This window comes from Pteronotus mesoamericanus, unplaced genomic scaffold, assembly GCF_021234165.1.
Source record: "Pteronotus mesoamericanus isolate MK-2021 breed Mesoamerican mustached bat unplaced genomic scaffold, CSHL_Meso_final scaffold_21, whole genome shotgun sequence".
In the NCBI taxonomy this organism is placed as follows: domain Eukaryota; kingdom Metazoa; phylum Chordata; class Mammalia; order Chiroptera; family Mormoopidae; genus Pteronotus; species Pteronotus mesoamericanus.
Genome location: NW_026555310.1, coordinates 14,695,138 through 14,721,748, shown reverse-complemented (window position 1 = coordinate 14,721,748; position 26,611 = coordinate 14,695,138). Strand labels below are relative to the sequence as shown.

Here is a 26,611-nt window from a genome sequence, read left to right as displayed (position 1 = left end):
CTGTTCCAGGCTTTTCCCATTTTTTAATAGTATTGTTTCTTTTGTCACACACACGTTCTGAGAATTCTTTATGTACGCTGTATTTGAGACCTTTGTATATGCGATTTGCAAATATTTTCTCTCAGCTTGACTTCTGATTCCTTTTTAAATTAAATTTTATTTGTCAATTACAGCTTACATTCAATATTACTTTTCATTAGTTTCAGGGACAGCATAGTGGTTAGACACTTAAATACTTTACAAAGTCTTCCACCTAATATTTCCATTACCCACCGGACACCACAGTTATTTCAGTATTATTGACTGTATTCCCTATGCTGTGCTTTTACATCCCCATGATTATGTTGTAACCACCAATTTGTAGTTCTTAATCCCTTTACCTTTTTCATCCAGCCCCCCAACCCCTCTCCCCTCTGGCAACCATCAGTCTATTCTCTGTCTCTATGAGTCTCTTTCTATTTTGTTTGTTTATTTTGTTCTTCAGATTCCACATATAAGTGAATGCCTTCACGTGCCTTTGTTCTCTTAAAATTGTCTTTTGCAGAACACAAAGTTTTTTATTTCCATGAAGTCTATTAAAAAATTTTATGTATTATGTTTTTTGGGGGAGGGGGGTTGTTTTATGTTCTTGATAATCAGGTTTAAGAAACTTCTCCATCCCCAAGTCATAAATTTTTTCCTGTATTTTCTTTTAAAAACTTTATAGTATCAAATTTAGATCTATGATCCATTCTGAGTTGATTTTTGTATGAGGTGTGAGGTTTGAGTAGAAGTTCATTTTGGGGGCATGTTGTCCCATCACTGTTTGTTGAAAGACTAGTCTTCTTCCATTGAAATGCCTTTATAGCTTTGTCGGACTCACCTGGCCACAGTTTTCTGAGTCTGTATCTAAACTCTGTTCTATTGATCTATGTGTCTATCCCTTTGCCAATACCACAGTGTCATGATGAAGTGAGAGGGGTAACAGGAAGACAAGTCACGTAGGTAAGGCCTTATAGACTGTTCAAAGGATATTGGCTTTTACTTTGAATGAAGTGGGAGCCATTGGAAGCTGTGGAGCCAAGGAGAACATGCCTTTCCTGAGGCAGGGATAAGAGTGGGAGGTTAACGTGGTCATCCAGAAGTGAGAAAATGGCGGTTTGGGCCAGGATGACAGGAGAAGGTGGTGAAAAGAGGTCACCAATATTCTGAATATATTTTGAGAGTAGAGCTAACATGACTTTCAATAGGTAGGATATAGAGAATATGGGATAAGGAGAAGAAAAGATAACATGAAGTCCAAGGTTTTTATCTTGATTAACTTGAAAATTGAGATGGGTCAGGCCTCAGATGAAAGAAATTTTAGAAGAGAAGATCAGAAGTTAAGTTTTAGATATTAAGTTTTAAGTTTCAATTAGCTTTCCAAATGTAGATGTTGAATGGGTAGTGGGAGATGACAGCCTAAAGTTTGGGAGAGCAGTCTGGGGACAGAAATATAAATTTTGGAACTCTCAGCAATAGATGCTATTTAAGGCTCATCACTGAGATCACCAAGGCAGGGTGTGTAAATAGAAGAGAAGGGGCCCAAGCACTGAGCCCTGGGCCACCTCAGCACTGAGATGTTGGAAACAAGAAGGGAAACTAAAACTAATAGTGAGGTAGAAAGACAATAAACAGAGAATCGTTCCCAGAAACCAAGTGAAGAAAGTGGTGTCTGTAAAGGAATTAGTGATCATTAGTGGAAATGCTGCTAATAATCACATCAGATGAGGAAACTGAACTGACCACTGGAATTAGCAAGATTGGGGCCATTGGTCACCTCAATTGGGGAAATTTCTCGGGAGTGATGGGAGCGAAAGCTTGGTTAGGGTATGTTTCAGAGAGAAGAATTGAAGACAGAATAGAGGCCCTCTTTTCCAGGAGATGGTTTTGTTTGCAAAGAGGACCAAAGAAAGGAGGAGGCAGCTAGGGGGACAAAATAGGCTCAAGAGAAAGATGGTGGTTTTTTTTTTTTAAAGATGAAAGGAATAATTGCGTATGTCAGTACCGATTGCAGATGGTTATGACCCAGTGAGGAGGGAAATTTTAATGATGTAAGAGGACATGGGAAAATGCCTAGAGCACTTGATCTCCTAGAGGGAAGAAGAGAGGAATGGGATCTGTTGTGGAAATGGAGGGATGGCCTGTCGGAAGGAGTCAGGCATTACCAACATCTGTGGCAATGCCTGGAAAAGCAGAGTATGTGGACACATATGTGAACGAAGAGAGCCTCTGGAAGTTTCCTCACTGAGGCAGAAAGCAAGGTCAGCAGCAGAGCAGGAAGAAGGAGGGCGGGGCTGGGGATTTGAGGAGAGACAAGTGGTGAGATGGTGACGTGGGAGACTGAGTCACTGAGGTGCGAACATGGGAATGAGTGGCGGAAGCTGGAGGAGACGTTCCTTCAGGAGGAGGAATTCTTGGAATTGAGAATGTCTGTGTGAATATTGAGAATCCAGAAATTTAGAACAGAAGTTCTGGAGATGTCAACAATGAGCCAAGGGCTAAAGCTTTAGAGAAATGAGGGGGGAATGAGTCAGCGTTGCGTAGGTGACAGGAACAATGCTGGTAGTGGACAGGAAACAGTGACTATGCCTACCCTTCTGCCACTACCTTGTCCCAGTGGAAGCTACTGCCAATTTGCTTCCCCCCCAATATGTATGTGTTCCAGTTAAAAAAAAAAAGGTCTCATGAAGACATGAAATTTAAAGCAGAGGAGTTTTAGGGAAGGAGGGAGGGAGAAAGCTCCCAAAGTAGCTGTGCAATACAAAAGGGGGCACACACCCCACCTCCAGGCCGGCTCTGGAAGGGGCTCCAGGGCAGACCGTGCGCCCCAGGGAGAGCCAGGACTGCATTAAAACAAGGACGTGCACTATACACATCTGTAAAATCATATTAATGCTGCCGTGGTCCCATATGCCCGTAGGGTCAGTGGCTATCGATTAAACTGCGTGCATTGTTGTAAGGAGCACATACACTTCATTCTCTTGTTAATGGTTAGAAATATATTTTTCCCTTGATTTGGAAAGTTGGGTGTTACTGTATTTGTCAATGAGAAACAGTACAACAGCTTTTGAACAGGTCCCAAAATGATGTCAGTTGATCTTTATTCAAAAATATCTTTAGCCTTTTTGACATTATTTTGGGAGTTAATAAGGACCTACAGCTCCATAATTCCAAACACTTGGGGGAAAACTTGAAAAGTGAAAACACATGTAAATTTTTCCGACATCGATATTAGACAATAAGAAGGGCCATAAACTTCTGACCTGACATGACAGTTACATCTACTTCCTTTGGAATAGCCAGTTATTAAACTGGTGCCAAATGAAGAATTGAATGGGAAGCTGCAGGGAAGGTCAAGCTAAAGTTAGACATGGTGAGAAAGCATTCATCGCTCAGGGCGTACTGCAGAAATGGCAGCTCTGGAGCTGACGATCGTAAAATAAAAAGTCTCGCCATGACCAGTGCAGCTCAGTCAGCTGCACATCATCCTGCGAAGCGAAAGGTCACCAGTTTGATTCCTGGTCAGGGCTCATGCCTGGGTTGTGGGTTCAGTCCCTGGTTGGGGCGCATTTGAGAGGCAACTGATCTGCTTCTCTCTCAAACTGATGTTTTTCTCCCTCACTTCCTCTCTCTCTTAAAATAAATACTGCACTAAATAAAATAAAAAAGATATTTTAGGAAAAAAGTCTGTTTTTAGCATAATCTTATGTAGTCTCTTTACTTTTGTTAAAGGTAATTAAGGTTTTATCAATTATCACTTATCATTTAAAAATAATAAACAGTGAAGGCAGCCTACTTTTTAAAATGTGGAATATTAGCATATATATGGATTTCTTTTTTATTCCTTTCCTTCTTTCTATCATCCCTCCCCTTACCTTCTCTCCTTCCCTTTCCCATCTCGTGAATAGGGTCAAACACCAGTTTTCTGCATCTTGGAATATAAGAATAAAGAACTGTGCACAATCCATTTGCACATATTGATTCTTGGACTAAAAATAGCTTGATTCAGTTCCAGACTGTTTTTCCCACCCAAGCTCAGGTTTTGCTCCCTGTGCAGACTGGATAGAAGGAATTGTAATGCACACTCAGCAGTTCAGCTGGAATGCTTAGTGGACAATTTTAATCTTTTTTTACGTCTTGACCTCTATTTCCAAAGAACATTCTGGTTGGCAGATCTAGCCTGATTAAGATTTTGTTCAGGTATTCAGTTCTCCTAAGGGAATTTATAGCTTAATCCAATAATCAAGATACTTCAGTCTACGGAGAACTTAACTTCTTGAAGGTTATAGGAAACTTATGTTTGAACAAGACATAGTAAACTAACAAGTATGCTTAGTGATATAATGAATTTTGATATATGTCTTGAATTATACTTTTTAATGCTTAATCAACAGAGATATTTTGAAAAAATAAATATTGTGGACCAATTATGCTAGATTAATAAGCCCAAACTTTAACTTTCAATTTGACAAAGTAGAATACTATGTATCCCATACAAAAGGTTATATATCGATTACCTTCTTAACTAGTTTCCTCATGATCACTTGTTTAATAATATTAAAAATACTTAGATTTACTAATGGTAGTCTGATAGAGTTTTGGTTTCACTAAAATATTTTTTCCAAAAGCAGAATTGCAACTAAACTTCTCTTCTGAGCCCGTCACAGTGCACGAAAACCTCACTGCCTACATTGCATTAAAGAAATCTAGGACATCAAAATGTATTTCCTGGTGGGCTTTGGTACACAGTACAGCCTGCCATAGTTTTTAAACCATGAGGTAAGATTTGGCTGCCTGTATAAAGATGGGACCAGCAACCTTTTTCTGGGTGGCAAAATATTCAGTGGTAGAATGAAGGATGCAGAAGAACCTGTCAGAATAATAACACGCTCTTGCTCTCATGCATTAATGATAATGAAACTGGGCTTTGAATGTAATAAAAATCTTGCATCATTATTTGAATCCACCTTTCATTGGCATTGCTTGCCATGAAATATTCTTTCAAAACCTTTCTTTTCCTTATCTCCTTAAGGAGCTTTGATAGACACTGAAATGCCAGGATTTTGTAGGGTTGGACTGTACTACTTTTCTATGGCTGCTGTAACAATGTACTTCCGATTCTGTGGCTTCCAACAACACGGATGGGCTCTCTTACAGTTCTGGGGGCCAGAAGCCTGCAGACTACTGGGCTGAGGTCAAGGCGCTGGCAAGACCCTACTCCCTTTTGGAGGCACAAGTGGAATACCTGGTTCCTCTCCCAGATTCCACCTTTTTCCAGCTTGTAGAATAGCATTCTCTTTCATTGGCTGCTAACCCCTTCCTCCATCTTTCAGAGCTAGCAATGTAGCGTCTTCTTTGAGTGTCGCACTGCCTGTTTCTGTGTCAAATCTTGTGCCTTCCTCTTGTAGGGACACTTTGATTACACGTAGGGTCCACCCAGACAAGCCAGGAACATCTCTCCATCTCAAAATCCGTAATCGCCAAAAACAAACAAACCAAACACACACACCCCCCAAACCCATAATCACATCTGCAAGTCTCTGTTGCCATATAAAGTAACATTCACAGGTTCCAGGGACAAGGACCTTGAGTGTCTTTGGGGTGCCATTATTCAGCCTACCACAGGAGTGATTCTTCTCCTTATTGTAAATGCGTGTTCTAGATAGACCCTTAAGAAAGAAAGGAAAAAGAAAGAACAATGAGAGATAATAAATATGTAACTTTGGCTAGTAATCAATTCTTTATTGTATCTTAATTTATTTGGGGCACTTGCTATTAGAACAGAGAGAGAAGATATGTTTAAAATTTATAGGATTCAGAAGAATAGAGTTGGCGGTGCCCATATTATTGTCATGTGTTCACCCATTCATTTATTTTACATCATCTTTTCAGCTGAGGTCAGTCAGCCAAGAAGGTCAATGAGTCACTCCAAGGTCAGATTGTGTTGTTACCTAACTCTTGTCATGGGCAAATCCATCATTAAGCTTCAGATTGAAATACTATTGAGTTGGCAGATGCTTTTGATGTGTTTGTGCAGATAATCATATGTAGCCACAATTTTTCAGACTTTGGCAAAGAGAAATGGGAATTCTGTGCTGTATTTTAATTTGCAAAATTTATCCTTCAGGGATGACCATTCCGTTAAGCACCTACCCTGTGTAAATGTTGTGCCAGACACTGCTAGAAATATGTGTGAGGCAGTGTCTGCCTTTATTAGACTGTTCAGAGGGATAAAATGAATATATAATTAATTCTAGTACTGAAAGGCACTTCTCTCCCCCCGAGCTGTTGTAGTCAGATAGTGGCCTGAATTAAAGCAGGAAATATACCTGCCTGGCATCCTCTGAATACACGGACTAGTTAGTATCCTCTGGGAAACATACAGTCTGTACTAGTTGACTGACCAGCCAGAGAGAAATAAAGGACTTAATGCCAGATTCCTCTTTATGTTATGGTATCTTAGTTGGCCTTGAAATTAATCAATTCTTTATTAACAATCTGTGAGTTGTGCTTCTATCTGAAATCAGCTCAGGATTATGGATTATATAACTGCTTTTGGAAACAGACTTTCCCCAACACATTCCCCCAAACCACAGGCCAAAAACAGTTGTTCTTGGGAATATAGGATCTGGGCATCTTAAACTTTAGGAAACAAACAAACAAACAAACAAACTGAATTGCCAAGAAATTTTGTTGAAGCCTAGCAATATAATATTTTATGTTGGGTAAAGAAGACACACAAAAGAAAAATTATATTAGGTAATATCCCTTACAAGTTTATTACTTGCTTTGCAAGTAATTGAAGTTAGAAGATTTGGATTTCATTTTTAGAGCAAAGTGCAGATTTTGCAAGTGTGTTTGCCAGGGTTTAACACTGCTTGTGTGTACATTAGTTGAGTAATCTTAGCAAGTGAATTGTCTTCTCTGGGTCTCAATATTGTTACCCATTAATTGAGAATAATAACAATACCCACCTCCTAGGCTGTTGTGATGATTAAATGAATCTTTACGCGTGACACACTTGGAAAAACACCTGGCATGTAGTCAGCACTGAGTTAGTATTAGCTATTGTATTATTTCATTGCTGTTTGCCTATGGTTTTAAATGTATTTCAAATTGCTTCTTAAGAATAGTATTTTAGAAGTAGAATTACTGGATCACATGGTCCAAGATTTTTTCCCCAAAATCATACACATAGCCGTGTTGCTTTTCGAAGGTATTAAAGCAATTTATGCTCCCATAAGTAATAGCGAGGAATTCCAATGTCACTGAGCCCTGGCAAGCATTGAGTTTTATAACACTTTCAGGTTGCTTATTCAGTAGGTGAATCATGGCATTTCAGTTTTAATTAATAAAGCCGTGGAGGGCTAGGGACATAGTTTATCTTGTTAATCAGTATATCCTGGAATACATCTTGGTATAGAATAGACACTCAGAAAAAGGACAAATGAATGCCTGAGAAATTTGCCACTTTCATTGATTCATGGAATAATAATAATTTATTCATTAATTAAGGGCAATGCATATTTTATAATTTTTGCACATTTATTTATTCCGTTTATTTCTATTATCAATGTGTGATTTAGGAAATATACTAATTTTTCTTAATCATTTGCTGCGAGTATCTCACTCAGTTTGTTATTTGCCTTTTGATTGTATTTTACTTTTGGCACAGTGAAGTTTTGTTAATTCTGTTTTTAAATCTACTGCTTGTTTCCTATGAGATTATGAGATTTCTTTTAGTGGTTTTAAGCATAGAATGTTTTTCCTTCCTTCTTCCATTTACTCTTTTCAAAACTATAACAATTTAATGCTAATTTCTCTCAGTTTTATGGTTTAATTTTTACTTAATTGCTTTAATCTATATGAGATTCAGTTTGATTTGTGGAACAGTGTGAGAGTTTCGATTAAAAACTTTCCCTTAAATAGCTAAATATCCCAGCATCGTTTCAGCATGGTACCCCTATTTTTATAAGAATATTATATTTTCACCTATACTTTTTATTTAAGCACATCAGAAACAGTTTATCATCAAAGAACACATTTGCATGACCCATGAACATGGACAAGGGTGTGGAGATTGTCCAAGGGGGGCTGGATGGAGGTGAGCAAAGGAGGGAAAGCAAGGATGCCTGTAATAGCATAAATGATAAAATACAATAAGAATAACAGTTTAATCAGAGTAATTACAATTTCATATTTATACAATGTTGGCAAATAAAAGAAATGAAAAGAAAGAATTGTTATTAGAGCCATTTTTAACTTAAGTGAGGAAAAATAGCGATATTTGGTACATTATTACAGTTTTCTACACTATATAGCTTTTATGATTTCATGTAGATTTTAAAGACATGACTTATAAGCTTTTTGAATTGGCTTAAGTCCTGGGGTTAAGGGTGTATATTTCTGATGACAGTGTAAATAATTTTACTTTGGATATCAGAAAAACAAAGAATATAGTCAAATTTAGTCTTATCTCCCCAGTCTAAATATTCAGTAATGTTTGGATTTCTTATCAGGTCTGAGATGGTTATTACATACATAGTTTCTAAATAAATAGATTATTTTGGTCTGAGTGATTTTCTTCATAATTTCCCTTTAATTAAAATTGATTTCATTCTTAAAGACACTATGTCCTTTTCCACAAGGACACCTACATTGTTCTGTGTTCCCTGTATGGTATTTTTCTATCCATCTGTCCTATCTCTGTCTATTTTGTTGTCTGTTCTATGCTATTATTCTCTCTACCTACTGTTATTTCAGGTTTTCTCTTTGTAATTATTGCCATGTAACAATGTATTTAAAGTTTACTAGTTCTATCTTCCTCTTATTTTTCTTCTATTTCAATTATTTTGATGGCCCTTTCATTTCATTTTTAACTCATATCTAAGTAGTCTGATTGAGTTCATTTTTAGATTACCAATCTGCCTGTAGTTTTGATCAATAGAAAAGTTTGGAAGACAGGCTGAGGCTTCCTTTTTTTTTTTTTTTTTTTTTTCAAAAAAACCCAACTTTGTTGAGTTAGTATTTCTTGCTGGAGTGGCTTTAGGACATAATTAGTTCAGTTGTCCACAGGTAACAAGAATCCTTTTTTTTTTTCTTTTTTTTTGGTCAGCATTTCCAAAATTAAAATCATTTTTTTAATATATATTCTTTAAAACAAAATGTGGAAACTAATGGTATTCACTACCAGACATGGCAAAGGTCAATACTAAGTTTCTTTTGTATTGGAAATAGAGAGCTAGTAGCACTTACTCATAGAATTTTACAGTCTCATTTTTGTTCTCCTAATAAGTGGTCAGTATGACAGAGCTTTTCTTAAGGACCATTTGACTCTGTGTCCCTCTTTGCCCTTCCCCCTTATGCAAATAAGATGATCCCTACATCCAATCAAATCATCAGAGCAGGCTTTTCATAATTTTTAATGGAATGTCAGCCTTGACACCTGCTTGCCTGGTACCCAAAGCATATGCATCTCTCTTCAGTCTGCAACACAGAATGTTCATCAGACAGAGTTACCTTCAATTGCCTACTTGCTATTCTATTCCTGTCAAAAAGCCAGCTGACAGATATTCAAGGGCCATAACCCAAGTGACATGCAATCTGCCAACTCCTCCATTACTCCTTAAGTTCGTTCTTTTCTTGACATAGGTATTAGAAAGCTGTACACTTGTATCAGCAGTATGTTGTGCTGTTTAAAAATATGGACTCAGAAGTCAGGTGAGAGTTGGGTTTAAATTCAGATGCCACCACTTACTTTGAGTGGAATCTTGCCTAAATTTCATAACCTTTCTAAGCCTCAGTTTCTTCATCTGTACAATGGGGATAAAAACAATAGTGAAGAAATACATTTCTTCTGAGTATCTAATGATATTTTAAAAAATCAAGTAACTATAGTTGTGGTACTGTTTTCTTTTATACTTGTTTCCTGGGAACCCAAGAGCACTGCTTAAAGCTCAATTAGAGTGACTCCTTGAGACCTGGTCAGGATATTGCTGCCTGGGATGTGAACCATTTGCCCATGACAGCAATCTGTTGTCCAAGATCAATTGATTTTCCTAAAGGAAACAGTGAATTGAATTATTGGTTTACAGTCCCAACTACTGTGGGTACAATTTCCCTGGGCAGATAACTGAGTCCTCAGTTCTTAGGAATCTCAGTTCTTAGTCCTGATAGTCCCCATGCTTATGCTTGCGGCCATACTTCTTAAGGATATGTGCTTCTTTTTTAAAATTAAAAAAAATTCCCTGTTTTATTTTAACTGCTTTATTATGTATGCATATTTAAGTATAAAGGGCCTCAGAACATTTAGGTGGAGAGTAATGATGATGATGATGATGATGATGATAATAAATAAAAGTGATAATATAATCCAAATCACTGGTAGAGATAAAGAAAGCATAAGACGCTGTATGGTGTAGAGGTTAAGGTATGAAATCTGGTGACAGACAGATATGGGTTTGAATCATGGCCCTGAGCAAGTTATTTACCTCTCACTGCCTCAGTTTCCTAATCTGTTAGATGAGCATAATATTGCCAGATAGGGTTACTTTGAGGATTAAATAAGATAGTGCAAAGCTCTAGGAAGTTACTAGAATGAATGCCTAATAAATAGTAGTTTAAGAAAGAACATAAAATCACATCTTGGCCCCACATTGATTTTTAAGGACTTGACTATTAGGTTGAAGCAGTACTGATGTCTGGAAGGAAAAAGCACCCAGCTTTTCTTACCAAGAAACTGAACTACTGTAGATAAAAAGTGCCTGACTTTAACCTGGCTCCTGTTAAGTTTAAGCATTGTTTAAAGGCTATCACAAAGCCCTGATTTGCTTAAATTCTCTGAAAAGGTCTAATTTCAAATTTCAGAGCTGGAGATTGATATGGTGCTTGTGGGACTTCAGTCTTAGAATGAGGAACCCCAAGGAGCGGCCAACATTGCTTCCAGCTCTCTTTCCAGTTGATGGAAAGACTTTGGCTGGCTGATGGTACATGTGAAAAGAAATACTGAAACTACCCAGTGATCTGATTTGATTTTTTGTGCAGGGAAGATTTCACAACATGAGTCCAGCTTATATATAGAATATGCTGATTAAAACTGGTGGCAGTGAAACAGAGGAAGGGCTTAGGGTAGAAGCAGCAGGAGAGGCCCTGGGTGGTGCTCTGCTTTGGCTCCCTAGAAATGTTACAGGAAAGATGTGAGCTAAGGCAGGGCTGCTGTTAGCTCACTGGGAAGTGAGAGGCACAGTGACAGAAGAGAGCCGAGGTGGGGCTGTTTTTTAGCTCCTGAGAAGTCAGAGAAAAAGGGGACCGAGGAGACAGGATTGGGGGTAGGCCTGGGGTGAGTTGCCACTGCCTGATGCTTCCCTAGTTGGAAGTCTCATAGGACCCTTAGAGTTTAGAGGGAGGTAAACTGTTCATGCCCAAGAATAGGCATGGGCATGCTCCAGAGAGAGCCTGCACTGGCATCCTTTGTCTTGAGGGTTTTATCTCTCTTCTGCAGGTTAGGATCGCAGGGGAGGGTTTCAGCAGAATATTCATCAGCTTTCCAGGTACATTTTTAATACGCTGATGCATCAAAATGAGCCTATAGGGAAGTTTTAGATTATTCTCTGGTCAGCTTCACTGTTTTACTTTTATCTTGGGTCTGTCTGGCTCAAATCTGGTTTTTGTTATTTGTTCCCTTGACTTCATTTGTCCTTGGGTTTGGCTGGCACAAATGGCATTAATTGGGTCTCTGTCCTCTGCCTCCCTCACCAGGGTGATTTAAGCTGTGTATTCTCTGGTCAGGGAGGTAGAGGGCAGAGACCCAATTAATGTCATGTGAGGAGGGGTATAAAACATTTGCTCTCCAGTATCTTTGGTTAGGGAAGATAAGGTCTTGTGATTTACCAGCTGGTTGTAAGTTAAAATTGGCCTTGTTTAATTTTCTCATCTCAGTTTCCCCATTCTACTTGTCTAGGAATTTTCCTAGCTTCTTGCTATCCTGCCTCAGAATGTTTGTGTTGAAGAAACTCCTTGTTGATAAATGATGTAAAGATGTAAACAATATCTTTGAAGCTAAGGAAACGTGAATGGCCTATTGGGTTCATTGTTATTTCTCTTCCTCCTCAGGATCACCTGATAACTAGGAGAAAGGAGGAAGGGACTAGTTGCTAAAGAGGAAAAGAATTATCTCTACCTCCAGAAATAATACTATAATAATATCGCAGATTTCCATCAAACTATTCAAAATTTTTTTGCACTTTTCTGGTGAATAGGGTGAACTGTTAAGAAAGCATTCTTATAGTTATTTGTTATTTGTAGCTTCTCCAGTGTTTATTGTTTTTACTTTCCTCTCCCACTATTCTGTATTCATCAGATATTTATTGGACACTTTTTATTCGCCAGATCCTGGTCTAGGCACTGGAAATACAGCAAGAAACAAGACAGAATCCTTGTTTTCATAAAACTTACATTCAAGTCAGTGATATGGACAGTGAACATAATTATAATATCCAGTCATGCTGTACGATGGGAAATCTTTGGAGAGACCTGGTTGTTGCATTGGGGTCGGGGGTGACATCAAAAGTTCTGTATTGATCATGTTTGGTTTGAGATGCCAGTGAGCTCTCCGAGTAGAGAAGACAACAGCAAGAGGAAGATAATTAGATACACAGCCTGGAGCTCAGGATAGAGAATGAGACTAGAGAAAGGAATTTAGGTGTTATCAGTAAATAGATGACATTTAAGCTGTGAGTCCAGATAGTTGGTCCCCTATTGAGTGATAAGGAAGATGTCCAAGGATCTGACCTTGCACACTCCAATATACAGAATTCTGAGAAGAAAAGGATGAGCCATTAAAGGAAACTAAATCCTAGAGATAAATGTGTTTCCATAGGGAAGAAATGGATAGGATGGGGAGGGTGCGGGAGTGGTAGTTGGCTGGAACTGGGAAGCTGGGGAGCCTGTGTATTACTCACCACCAGTCTTCAGGGAGAGGAACTCCAGTGGATAGAACAGAATATGGTGACAGATGGCAAAAAAGAAAAAAAAATAAGGTTTGAACAAGCAAACTTCCTGGTACCCTGGGAGGCAGACCTGGGATGGAGAAGTGAGCCTGGGTTTAGCTGGCAAGAGCCTGTTGTGTACAGGGATGTCTCTAAAACAAAATGTGTTTTTATATGTGGGTTCTTTGAAATAGTTTAATTGACCCTATACTTTGGTTAACAGTATGTACATCTATTTTCAAGCAAAAAGGTAATTATCAGAAGTTTTAAGGCAAAACTCTGAAGGATTTTAAAAAATATGAAATGTCAACAGAACATTCTTATGAAATACACCTCCCTGCACACACATACACACACTGAGAGTTCATTTGGCTAATAATCATTCTTAATATATATTTTATAATATTTCTTTGGCTTTGGCCCACAGGCTAACTACAGACATTTCTTAATTAGTCCTTTTCTTGCCTGAGATACTAATTGAAATTCAGGGCAGGGAAAAATACATCACTGGCCTTTGTATATCTATGAAAGGCCTACTTATTAGACTTGGTTTGCTACAAAAGCTTCTTTCCCCTTCAAAATGAGAGGGACCCTATGTGTGAAGTGCGGTCAGTGGGGTCTTCCAGAACAACATAGACACCAGTTGCTCACCGGGCGGAAGCCGTCCTGCTCTCAACAGCTCAGCTCTGGCCGTAGGAGCCTCTGGCTGGCAGGTGCCAAGGAAGACACTCACTCTCACTTTCTAAAATTCTTTCCCAGGGCTGGGGGAGGGGAGCCTTCCATCAAGCTCCTATGTGGTACTCGGAGTCTCCAAGGAGGTATAAAGCTTGTTCTCATCCCCCCAACACTCCATTTTCTCCCTGAATTAGTGTCCTTCCTTTGAGCCAAATAAGACTGTACTCAGAGCTTAGGCTATGACCCCTTTTCTCTTTGTTTTCATAGTACTCCTTGCCTCCTCTTGAGTTTGGAGACCCAGAAAATGAGGAATTCATTTTGCAGAGAACACTTCATTTTCTTTTTGTTTATTTTATTCTTTTCCTTTCAGTCTGTTTTTTTTGGTTTTCTGCCCGAGTGTCTAAATCAGAGTCTTAATGATACCTAGTAGCTCAGACTTAGAGATCTGGGGGCCACGGTCAAAACCTCAGCTGTCCTTTCCTGGGTCTGCACCCTAGCCCAATTTCCCTCATCTCTCTGAGCCTCAGTTCACTCATAGTTGCAGTAAAATCTACAGTACAATTTTTGTTTTATTTAACACATACACCATATGTTTAATTACCAAGTACTAATAAATATTAGTTAATATATGGTTGAATCAAAACACGCTCTTGCTGAGAATATTCTTCCCTGTGTCTGATAGGGAAGTTTTATTAAAACATTAAATAATCAAGGTTTTCTACTTCAGATGCACCATAATTGCTTGGAAAAAATCACTTTGAGTAATTGTAAAGTAATTAATGACAATAAAGCAGTTATTTTTGTATAAAAAAAGAAAATCATAGACTTAGATTCAAAGTTAGATTCAAACTTTACCTGCCAAGAAGGATAATGTTAATGATTATATTTACATATAACGCATATGTATGTATATCTTTCAAATAGAAACTGAATTTCTACTAAGAGAGTGGTATTCATATATTTCCATCCATCTCACCTTTTAGTATTTTCTTTGGTTTTAGAAGTGTAGCCACATAGATACAGTTAGTAGAAAAATATTCTATTCCAAATATTTCTTACTGGTACAGAGTGTGTGAAGAAATGCATCAGGATATTCTCTTAGGAAGGCACACAATTTCTGATGCATTTTGTGTCCTTGACACTGTTTCACTTCAGAGCTGATATATATGATCTGCCTGCCGGTGATTGAGCAGCTCAGTTTCATCAGACTATTCAGATGTGAGGGAGGGAGGCTACGCCTCCTCAGCTTCTGTGTAGTGTCTTCCCAGACACTTGCTGGAATCCATAATGATTGCATTCCACTTTCCTAGCTTCAGTTTCTGTTTTGTTTGCCTTCACTGAAGTTGTAGGAATTACACAGGGTCAGATCATTGAAAGGACTCTTTGTATAACAAAGGGTATAGTCACATAAGGTTGTACAGGGACAGAAAACGTTTCCCTTCTAGGTTCTTTGTCTGGCCTAATAATTAAATTGGCATAAGACAGATTATGAGGAAGAGAGTAAATTTCATACATATGGAAACCCCATAAAAATATGAGACTCCTCATAAGTCAGGTAGGTAATTGAGGCTTATGTGCCACCCTGAGCTAAGGAGAAGTGGGTAGGGACCTGGGTCTTCAAAAAGGAGAAAGACAATTCACAAAAAGGTGAGAAGAGCAAATGTTTGGTAAACAGATGTCTGCCATGCCATGCAGGTAAGTCTTTCAGGTATATATCCTTGTACATAAAAATTATGTGTACGTGTATACATTTTCAAAGAATCTTCAAATGGTTACGGATAAAGAACATTCGAAAGGATCTCCAACACAGTCCTACAAAAGCCCTTACATGACTTTCAAAAAACTAAAAACTACTTGTTAATAAAGATGTATGATAGCTTGTTATAATTTACAACATCCTTTTAGAAATACTTTCTCATTTATTTCTGACAAACTCTGTAGTTGAGCTGAAAAGCCATTTTCCTGCTTTTTGAGGTAAGAAAATCTGCCCTTTTATTGTATCCCAGAATAATTCCAGATTATTCCAGAGTCCCAGGAATTTTTTTGGTGTAAACCACTATTTGAATACATGTCCATGTCCAGAACTGTGTTTAACACATACCTCTGTATAAACCAGCTGCCTCTCTGAAGCTATAACCTTTGATATTACTCCATATTTTGAAGACCTTTATCTGAATAACTATATTTACTATTTTAAGCTTTCTCCTCTATTACCAGTGTTTGGGCTAAACTTTATTTCTTGGATAATATTTTATAGCACAAGAATGAATGGCTAGGTCAGACCTGCCAGATATCCTGAAAAAGCTTAATTAGTTGGCTCTACTATACATACATACCTATAATATAAACAAAAGTAGTGTCTCTAATAATCTTCAGTCAGACTACATTACTGCATCTACAATCTTCAGTTTCTTGGGGGGGGGTTCACTTGTACATTTCAAAGCAAGTTATAAATTTTATTAATCTGCTTCTTCTGTTCATCCTTTTCATCCTGATGGTACTCATCCTACATTTTGTGATCTTTAATCCCTTCTGCTTTCTCATCGCTCTAATTTTTTTCTTTTAATGTTTAGTTCCATTTTTTAAAAAAGTCATTTTAATGCAAACCATTACTTCCATTTTTGTTCATTTTTTTCCTTTTATGATATTTCTTCTCAATAAAAATCTATATATAATGTGTTCCCACAGTAATGGAAACTAAAATTACTTATCATAATCAATGCTTTTTGAGACTGTTTATGCTATTTATCTCTTAGGTCAGATCATTCTTTAAAGCCAGGTCACAATAAAGCCTGTGAAGCTGAGGCGAAAGAATATTTGCTAGAGATCAAATCATTTCTGGAATAGTTCTGAACTGAACCTTCAAGTATTACCTAAATTTTCCTTTTTCTATTTAATAAATTATTATAGTAATTGGATATTCAGGGCAACATGTATATTCATTGTTATAAGGATATACTATCAGAAAACTGTTATACCATCATTCATTATGGTGTTTAGCATCTTTAACAAATGAGAAATTGAAAAAAGAAAAATCAAGCAAGAAGCAACTATCTTGGGAAATGATCTTGGTTTCCTGACTTCAAGGCTGATTATAGAAAAGATAAAAATTCCAGTATTTTATATCTGCAAAAGCACATCCCCAAATAAATCAGTGTATTCACATTACAATACCAGGGCACAAAGCCACAGTTTTTATTGATAAAAAATAACTGGCAGCCCATTAGTGAAATTTAAATGATCATGCTTATGAAACGTAATATCGCGGTTACTGGATTTGACATAAGCTGGGTCAATGCCAGCACAATGCAGCGCTTTGCTGATAGAGTGTGAAATATGTTTCTTGTTGCAGGAAAGCTGTCTATAGACTTCATAAACAAAGATGTTTTGTCAGCTCAGCAGTAACCAAACTGTGTAAAGTCTTCCAGTCTCAAAAGACCACATATTATATAATTCTATTTATGTGAAGTGTCCAGTATAGGTAAATAGAAAGTAGATGAGCGGTTTTTAGTGCTGGAGGGGATGAGGGTGTGGGGAGGGGAATAATAGCTAAAAGGTGTGAAGGTTTATTTTGAGATGGTAAAAATGTTCTCGAAATTAATTATGCTGATGGTCACAACTCTGACATATATTAACCGTTGAAATGTAATCTTTAAATGGGTGAATTATAGATATGTGAATTATATCTTAATAACATTGATACCAAAAAAATCTTACACAAGGAGCTTTCCTGCTAAACACGTTCCACCCAACTAAGATGCCATATAAATGTTTATTTAACTTTTTTTTACTTAGAATAATATCTGATATCCTTTTATACAAGTAGAAGAAGGAAAAAACTACAAATGAGCATATAGGAAAATCAGTCATATATTATTTATTTTGTGCCATTTATTTCAAATGTGTGCATACAATAAAAGGGCAGATTTTATGTGGCTGTCAAGATTTTGCTTATGATAAATGTTTGAAATGAGGCATTGAAATGTGAACTGCTTGTGAAATGGACTAGTCCTTGACTTCTAATGGAGGCAGATATCCCATGGGAAAGACGCCTGTATTACTTCAAATTCAGTCTAGGATAGTTAACCCTTTGTGGTGCCATTTTTTCAGAGCAAGATTTGCAAATACCTTGTAGTAAAAATTATGGAGCCTTGGTTTCATTATAGCTTTATTACTTTGTATGGTCACTCACTCATTGCCAGTCAGGACCTGATTGTCTGGTCTCACCCTTTGAAAGAAAAAAAAATCTAGCCACGCCTCTGCTTTAATTTTATGCTTTATGTAAATTTGATGGTTCATTGAGCCCTGAGCAGTTGGAAGGGATCTGGAGTTGGGCTGTAAGGAGCTTGGTGGTTTCCCTCATCATCTGTGCAGACACTTCATGTTCTATTGTCTCAGAATAATGTTTTCCAATGATTTGGTTTGTGGATTATTCAGGAGGCTCCTTTAAAAAGGTAGAGGTCTTGTGCTTAATTACATTTTAGCACATGCGGCAAGCATACCATGTTTTGCTCTTACATAGTCTCAGTGCCCACTAGCATATTAGAGGCTCTGAGAACAACAAAAAATATGTAACTTTATTTAACCTAATATTTCCCAAACTTATGTTTGAGTGACTCCTAGTAACCTGGCACAGAACTCCCCTACTTCAGAACTCACTATGGAAAATGCTATCCCAAGTCATAATTCTCCTCTATTACTTTTCCAAGCCATGGCAAATCTCTTTACATTTCTCTTTCTTTTCTTTCTCTCTCTCTCTCTTTTTGCACAGCATGTTTGTTTTAAGCCACACTTCAAACTTGCCCTGTTTGTTTTTCTAGTGATTGCCCAGTTATTAAATCTGGATGGCATTTGGAAGTGCTGATTATATGGTGCTCTGGATATCTTGGTTTCTTCAATGACAGCTCTCTTGAAGAATTATGGCGCTCACAGTACTGTCTGATTGAGCAGTAGGTCTCACCTTATTGTGATTTTATCTCTCTGTGTCTTTTAACTTGTTAACTACTGAAGATCAAGCACCGTTGGCCCCAGGGCAGAGAATTCCTGGTTGGGGACAGGCAAGGAGAGTTATTTTCCACTCCTCTCTTCAACAGAAGAAGTGTTCATTTTTGGCCAAATGAAGGAAAATAAATGTTACGGTCTGGAACTGCCTGAGTTCCCTCGCACTGGCGCCTTTCTGGGAGAGAAGTGAGAAAGCTGGTATCACGTTCCCCATCCTTCCCTCTCCCAAGCTTTCTCCGCTTGGACCAGAGTAGCCATCTTCTTTTATCTTCTCATAGATCCAGAAATTCCTGGTTTGACTATCTAAGTTAATATTACTTATAATTATTTATAAAGACATCATTAACATTCACATTCACTTCGCTCGAAAATTTCTTTATATCACAACTCTATTCAGGCACTTTTCTCCTTACTAAGGCCATCAGTTTTACTCTATTCTTTTTGTTTATTTGTTTGTTTGTTATCATTCAATGACCAAGTCCTATTCATTCTAACTGAGATGTTCTTTAACATTCCTCACCATTTCCTTTAACTTCGGATTGTTGGAGCAGCTACTTAGCTTGTCCTCTGTGGCTCTTTTTCCTTCGAGCTCCCTCCTCCCAGCCCTCAAGAGTCACTTGCCAAAACATAGGTCTGATCACATGGCTCCTTTGCTTAACAGACTTTCCTGCTTCCCCAAATTCCTTTGTTTAACATAGAATTTCCTGCAAAATCTGTCTCAAGTTACTTTGTTCCAACCACATGAGACTGCATCGTTCCTAAACCACAGCCAAGTGAAGGACTTAAAAGGTTCCAACCAAAATGAAAACATTTTGGTTCCTCCCGCTGTGTCATAGTTTAACAACACTAATCTGTAATTTAACTTTGTATTGTGTGAAACCACACCAAATTTGGGCATGAACTGAAAATCACTTGAAATATTCTAGATTTTTTTAAATTTCTCTCTTTCTGTCAGCATTCCAGCTCCGTTGGCGCCCTAAAGGAACGCTTAGTCAGAGACTGTGGTACTTACAGCACTGCCCTCCACACGGAGGACTCTGCTTTTGTCCCAAAGTTGACCTCTGGCTGGATCGCCTACTCTCCTCTTCATCCATTTTAGTTAACTCTGCTTATCCTTCAAGGCTGCTCAAATGTAATTTCCTTTATAAAGCTTTCCCTGCCTCTCCCAGGTGCATGGATGACTCAGCCCTTTGGTGTGAACCTCTGTAACAGCACTTGCTCTGTTACAAAAAGTTGTCCCTGTGCTAGGATTAAACTATCTGTGTGCCTGGCATCCCTGCTCATTTCCCCATGGATTGTCATTAAACCCTTACAATGACTATATATTATTAGGTATTAGGATCCCCGTATTTTTCAGATGCGTAAACTGGAATGTCTGTCACCGACCTCACACAAGCTATTACAATACTAAGCTCTAATGTGACAATGACTATAATTAATTTATGAAAGACTAAAAGCCATGTAACTGGAAGGCATTATTATTTTTATACATTATGCTGTGTGTGGGCACAAGAGTTCATATTTATATTTTCTTCTTGGCAATAGAGGGAATTAATTATTCCTACATAAAGAAATCCTTTTAAAGTTAATTAGTAAAATTTTAAGAACAGTGCTACACTCAGGTGCAGTGCGAATAATGACAGTCGCCCGCACAGTTCAGGGTACTCCCTTCTCTTCTGAGCAGGAGCCGAGGCTCAGGCCTCTGGAGGGGGAAGGCAAAGGCTAAAGCTGTCTCTGCTTGTGCCATTTTCTCCCCTTTCCTGCTTTATTTTTCTCACTCTCACTATTCCTGATGGAAGTTTTTAGTAGAGCTCAGCACCATCTTATCCCAGGAAAGAAAAAAAAGTGGATATAAGTGTCTGATGACTGGCACAGAAAACATCAGGAGCGATCTTTTAAGTTTATTATGGAAGCAAAGAAGATTGCCCATAGAATATAATCTTTGAAAGTTCAAAACAAGGATTTCTAGCAAAATAAATAAATCCAGTCTTCTTTCTCTGGGTCTTATGTCTGTTTTATTGCTATCAAATCTTTCAACTTAACCAGTTTCACAGCCAAGCTTTTCCTTAATTAGCATCAGGAGTTTTCATTAGCTATTTTATTATTTATTAGCAATCTTCATTTGCTTTGCCATGGCCTTAAAATTATCTTGACATTTACTATCTTACTATATAAGAATTTATGGTTAATTCTCAGTGTATACGAGCTAGGTTTCTGGTCATTACATTTTTTACAAAGTATACATATTTTACAGAATCTCTTGTACCTTAACATTTTCTTTATACTTTTATATAAATTACTGGCATCCAGCTTATCAGGCTCCCTCATACCTTTATACATATAAATATAGAAAACTAGATATATATATATATATATATATATATATATATATCACTCAGTTACAGTAGATCTTTGGAGACATAAAAATATATTAAGATTTCATGTTTCTGCAAGATAAAAGAATTTAATGGATTTTTGTAATTTGACTTTATCGCCAAAATCTATCTTTTTTTTTTAAATTTACACTTTTTGAGCATATAGTACTCAAAGCATTCTCAAGGGAGCAGGGAATAAAGTAATGTTTCTGCCTCCAAGTCACTGTACTGTGTAGTGAAGAAGAATTAAATGTCTAGTGATTCACAGCTTTAGACATGTTTTACTACCAAGTGTGTTATTCTCCCTTTGTTTGCGACTCAAAAACAATGCTCGCAATCCATGTAATAAATAATATTCTTGTTAAAATTTTGTGTTTAATCAGTTGTATTACTGTTTCGCTATTCATTCCATGCTTATGAGGGCTTAAAATATGCCAGAAATTAGAATACATCAATGAACATTACAGAAAGATTTATTATACTCGGGTGAAAAAGGAAATTTAATAAATGTTAAAAGTATAAAAGGGAAGTACGTAACCAATTTCAAGTAATGATCTGTACTGTTCCTTCAGCAATTATTTTTTGAGGACCTACTGAATGCTAGATGCTGATCTATAAAATAAATCATAGGGTGATGGTGAGTAAAAAGGGGAGTTGTTTCATATTAGCTGTTTAGGGAAGGTCTCTAAGAAATGACATTTGAACTGATACCTGAATGACAAGTGGCAAAAGGGTTTTCAGATCTGAATTTATGGATAGAGTTCAGGATGGGAAACTTGGATGGGAAAAATAATGAGATCACTGTTTTCACTAAACTTAGACTAAAATTTAACATGTTCTTCCATTTGAATGTAGGCAACAAACCTTAGTAGGATCAGCAGCATCTGTTCCTTTGTGATCAATGTTTTCACACCACATGTTAGTTCTTGAAGGTACTTTGAAGTAGTGTCATTGCTTTGAAATTATGGTATAGTCCTGTGCTGCATAACAACAATGATGGACCACATATGCAACAGTGGTTCTATAAGGATATAATAGAGCTGTAAAATTCCTATCTCCTGGTAACATCAGAGCTGTCCTAATGTAGTAGGACAACCCATTACTCACATGTTTGTGGTGATGCTCGTGTAAGCAAATCTGCTCTGCAAATCATAAAAGTACAGCACATACAATATGTACAGTACATAATACTTGATAATGGTAATAAATGACTATGTCCCTGGTACTTTTAATCATTATTTTAGAGTGTACTTTTTGTACTTATTAAATGTTTGCTGTAAGACAGTATGCCATGTTAAGCTGGCAGCTGCCTCGTACATCTTGGATTTACTGTCTCTCTTGATTGCATCATTTTCTCTTGTGCTCGATTTATTCTCGTGTTGTTTTTGTGCAGTAACATGCTGTACAGGACTGTACCATAGAGCCCAGGCGTTTAGTAGGCTGAACCATCTATTAGGTTTGTGTAAGTTCACTCTACGATGTTCACACAATGAAGAAATTGCCTAAAGACTCACTTCTCAGAATATATCACCATTGTTAAGCAACACATGACTATTTTTAACTACCCAGACTTTATCTACACTTCATAGTATCTAGAATAAGAAAGTTTTGTATTGATAGTTGATTATATTGTTTCAGAACAATGAAATGGTGGAGCTGCAGAGAATACGGATGAAGGATGAAATAAGAGAATATAAATTCCGAGAGGCCCGCCTCCTTCAGGACTATACTGAGCTGGAAGAAGAAAATATCACGTTGCAGAAACTCGTGTCCACGTTAAAGCAGAACCAGGTAAGGTTTAAGAAGTTATTTGGTTACACTCCAGATAGACCATATCTTCTGACCACTAAGGTTAAATCTTCTCTGTATTTCTCAGGAAGAACTTGTCGAAGTCTGCCTTAGTCTCCCTACGATAATTATGTGCTGAAATTTCCCAACCTTTCTATTTTAGCTAAGAAATTTCCCAACTCTTCTATATTAGCTAACACTTAGAAGCCAAACCTGGAAGTAGTATAATTTACAATAAAGCTTCACTGAATAAGAAAGATTTTAGTTAAATATTAGCTCTATGTGAACTTATTTCAGAAGCAAGTCTTTTGTATGGTAATCAACTTAACCTGACAACATATTAAAAGCCTGGATCTATAAGTGTGTTTTGTACTACAAGCTTAAGGTGCCCCTGCAATCACTTAATCACTTCCTCTCTCTCTCTCAATTGCTTTTTCATCATATAATGAAAGGGATTATAAAATATAAATCAATAAGAAAAAAATTATAAGAAAAAGAAAATGCCTAATTTTTTTTTTTTTTTGTAACCTGGCAAAAAAGATGGCAAGTGTACATTTTAATAATTTTTTCTTTTTGGTAGTGAGGCTTAGTTTAATTGCTTAATTTTCCTGATTGATTTGCATTTGATTTGTTACAGTTTCTAGTTATAGCATATCATAATTTTAGAAGCATATAGTAATTTTATGAATACCATTTTATCAAGTGGTTAAGCAAAGGTGAATTGTGCTTTTCAAGGTGCTTCCTCAGCCACAACCTCTACTCTGGTCTCAACACTGTTATAACCTTTCAGGTCAGGCCAACACACTATGTGCCACTTACTGTGCTAGGCTAGAAAAATACCACATCCACAGGGTAGGATTCTGGTGCCAGTAAACTTAAAGGCCAGCCCAGATGTATGCTTCTACTTCTGCTTTCCTTTCAAGTTGGTAGCTCTATCCAAAACTGTTACTGGCTTTGATAGATGTAGTGGTTAAGGGAGGAGAGGAAGTATCCAGATGTTGATAAAATTGAAATTTGATTTCTGATCATTGCCATTTCCCTCATCTTTGGAGTCGGGGGAATAAGACGTCTTTTAAGGAGGGCAGGGGTGGCTTCAGAGCCTGAAAACGGGGTTACTAGGATATCTCCATGTGCTTTTACCTCACTCTCTCTTGTTAAGCACTGAATCACTGTGTGTGTGGAGAGCTCTCAGTACTGTGGGCGTTCCAGCTCTTGATTTGACTGGAGTCATTAAGCTCACAGTGGAGAAAATTAGACCTAAAAGAATGTTTTTAAAAATATGCTTCTCAAAATCTTCTTAAAATAAGAAGGGTATTTTTTGTGAGGTTTTTTGTTTTGTTTTTGTGTGTGCGTGTGTGTGTTTTTTGGTTGCTGATGAAGTATGTAGAGGACTTGAAGCACATAGACTTGGAAGTGCAAATATTTAAAGTGGCCATTACTCATAATTACTAAAAATCCTCACTGCTCTTTGCCCCAGGCAGGAATACGACCAGACGGCCTCACTGTAGACTCTCCAGTCGCTGCATGTGGCAGACTAATTTACTCAGGAGGTTAATTTAGGCTGGTATTAGGTATTCTTGAAAGACTGCCAAGGTATCCTGTGAGTATTCATTAACCCAGAGGCTGTTTCTGTGGGAGTCTGTGCTGTCAGTCTGGCAGATTACTGTTTACGGTTTACCCGTGCCCTTCCACCGGTAATTGAAACATGGGGATCAAATGCTTAGCGCAGAAGTTTGGGGGGAAAAAAACAAATGGGAAAATGCATACATCTCTTTAATTTTATTTTCTGGATAGAATATGGTAATTTCCCAATTAAGTGCCTAATTAATTAATTTGAAATCATGTTTCACACAAAGGGACATTTCTGCTTATTTGCTGACAAATGGGTGCACTGTAGAGTCCTAGTGTCCCCTGTCTCTCCCAATTAAGGAAATGCTAGTTTGGGGTTTTTTTTTTCCCTCCTACCTTATTTGTAGGAGTTTGCATCTATCATAAACTCTCTTTCTAATTAATTAAATATTAAGTATAATAATTTATGCAACAGATTTTTTTTCAAACGTGATGATGGCTGGCTTTTAATCTCAAAACTGGTCTGAATGCTTCTTTGTACTGAAGTTTGCTATACAAAACATATTCTCCAGCCTCTTTGATGTTTCTCTTAACAGCAAAGCTATTAGCATTGTAAAATACTTGGTTCAAAGAACTAGAAGATTCTTTTCCTCCAAAGTTCCATTTTCCTTACTGATTATTTTCTAAATAGTTTTCATTTAAACAGCTCTTCTTACTTCTTTTATACTCCCTGTATATTGGTTTGTTTATTTCCCATCTCCCTCCATTACCATATAGCACCTGGAAGAGAGCTTGGAACAGAGAAGGTATTAAAAAAATACCTGTTGACAGAAGGAATAAATTGTTTTTTAAAAATTTCTCTTACATTCACTCTTCAAGTTACAGAGGAAATTAAAATTTCAGATAATTATAATTAACCAAATCAATTTTTTTTTTAATTTTATTTATTTTTTAGAGAGAGGGGAAGGGAAGGAGAGAAAAACATTGATCAGTTGTCTCTGGTGCACCCTCTACTGGGGACCTGGTCCTCAAGGCAGGCCCGTGCCCTGGCCAGGAACAAAACCAGCAACCTTTCAGTGCACAGGCCGATGCTCAACCCACAGAGCCACACCAGCCAGGGCCCGAGCCAATTTTTATATGTGGTCCTAAATATGAAATATATGGGAATATCAAAGAGTTGACTGAAAACTTCAGCCACATCCCTCTGGGTGCAGATTCATTTCTGTGTCCAAAATGAAGTCAGGTCCAACCTTACAAATATGTTTCCACCTTGGCACTTGTTAACACAAAAAAGTGAAAGAAGCAGCAGCAGTCATGAAGAGAGGTCAGCTGTCAGTTCCCCAGCAGACCACCAGGAAAATCCACTGATGAGGCAAAGCTGTTTATCAGATCTCTTGCATAAGGAACCACTTCCACAAAACTTTCATAATGTCTCAGAATGAGAGGCTTAGAGGAGGGTGTTCATAGGATTTTAGGATCTGGACTGGGTTTTGCCTGGTGGCAAACTGGTTGGGATAAACTGAGTTTATGACACAGCTTTGAATTGGGAAGTACAACAAAGTGAGGGTCTTGACATGCGTCTCGAGGAAGCTGTTTTAGTTGGGTCTCATCATCTAGGAGCGAGTTTTCCCTGTAAACAGCAAAGTTTTTAATGCCTCGTTCCAGTATTGGTCAGTATTGGTACAGGGGACTAGCAACAGGAAAATTTGCCTGGTTGCAGCATTACGTAACATAGAAGAGGAAATTATGTTAATTTTTAGAGTTTTGATGGTGGGAGAAAGGGAGAAATAATAAATCCCATTTCTCCAATATCTCACATATTGAACTAAAGCACTCAAATATTTGTTTTCTAAGCATTGGAAATCCTTGTTAAAATAAATAATTCAATTATACATCGGTTATGAAAAACATTTCCTATCAGGATATATTTCTATATCAGGTAATAACATCATAAGAGACCTAGGAAACATACTCAATTCATTTTGAAATAACCAGTATTTCCAGGGTATTTTTCTATGAGGCCATGTACTTTTTTACATGGTCTCTGACTCAAAGAGCTTATAGTCCCAGTAGGGAAGGCAGGCAATAAATTCATAGCTATCTTGTAACTGCATATTAAAGCTATTTGTTTAAGTTTGCAAAACAGGGTCATATTAAGATCTTTCGAGTTTCTTTATTCTGAAAAGATTATGTTAC

At 37.4% G+C, this 26,611-nt stretch overlaps 1 protein-coding gene across 3 annotated transcripts in view; it reads left to right on the top strand.

The window, feature by feature from the left end:
• Positions 1-26,611, top strand: part of BICD1 (BICD cargo adaptor 1) — a 155,011-nt gene that overhangs the window by 82,154 nt on the left and 46,246 nt on the right. For all 3 annotated transcript variants that reach the window (XM_054591273.1, XM_054591271.1, XM_054591274.1), the window contains exon 3: positions 22,697-22,849. In XM_054591273.1, the coding sequence (XP_054447248.1) occupies positions 22,697-22,849 (153 nt within the window). The remainder of the gene's footprint in view (positions 1-22,696; positions 22,850-26,611) is intronic.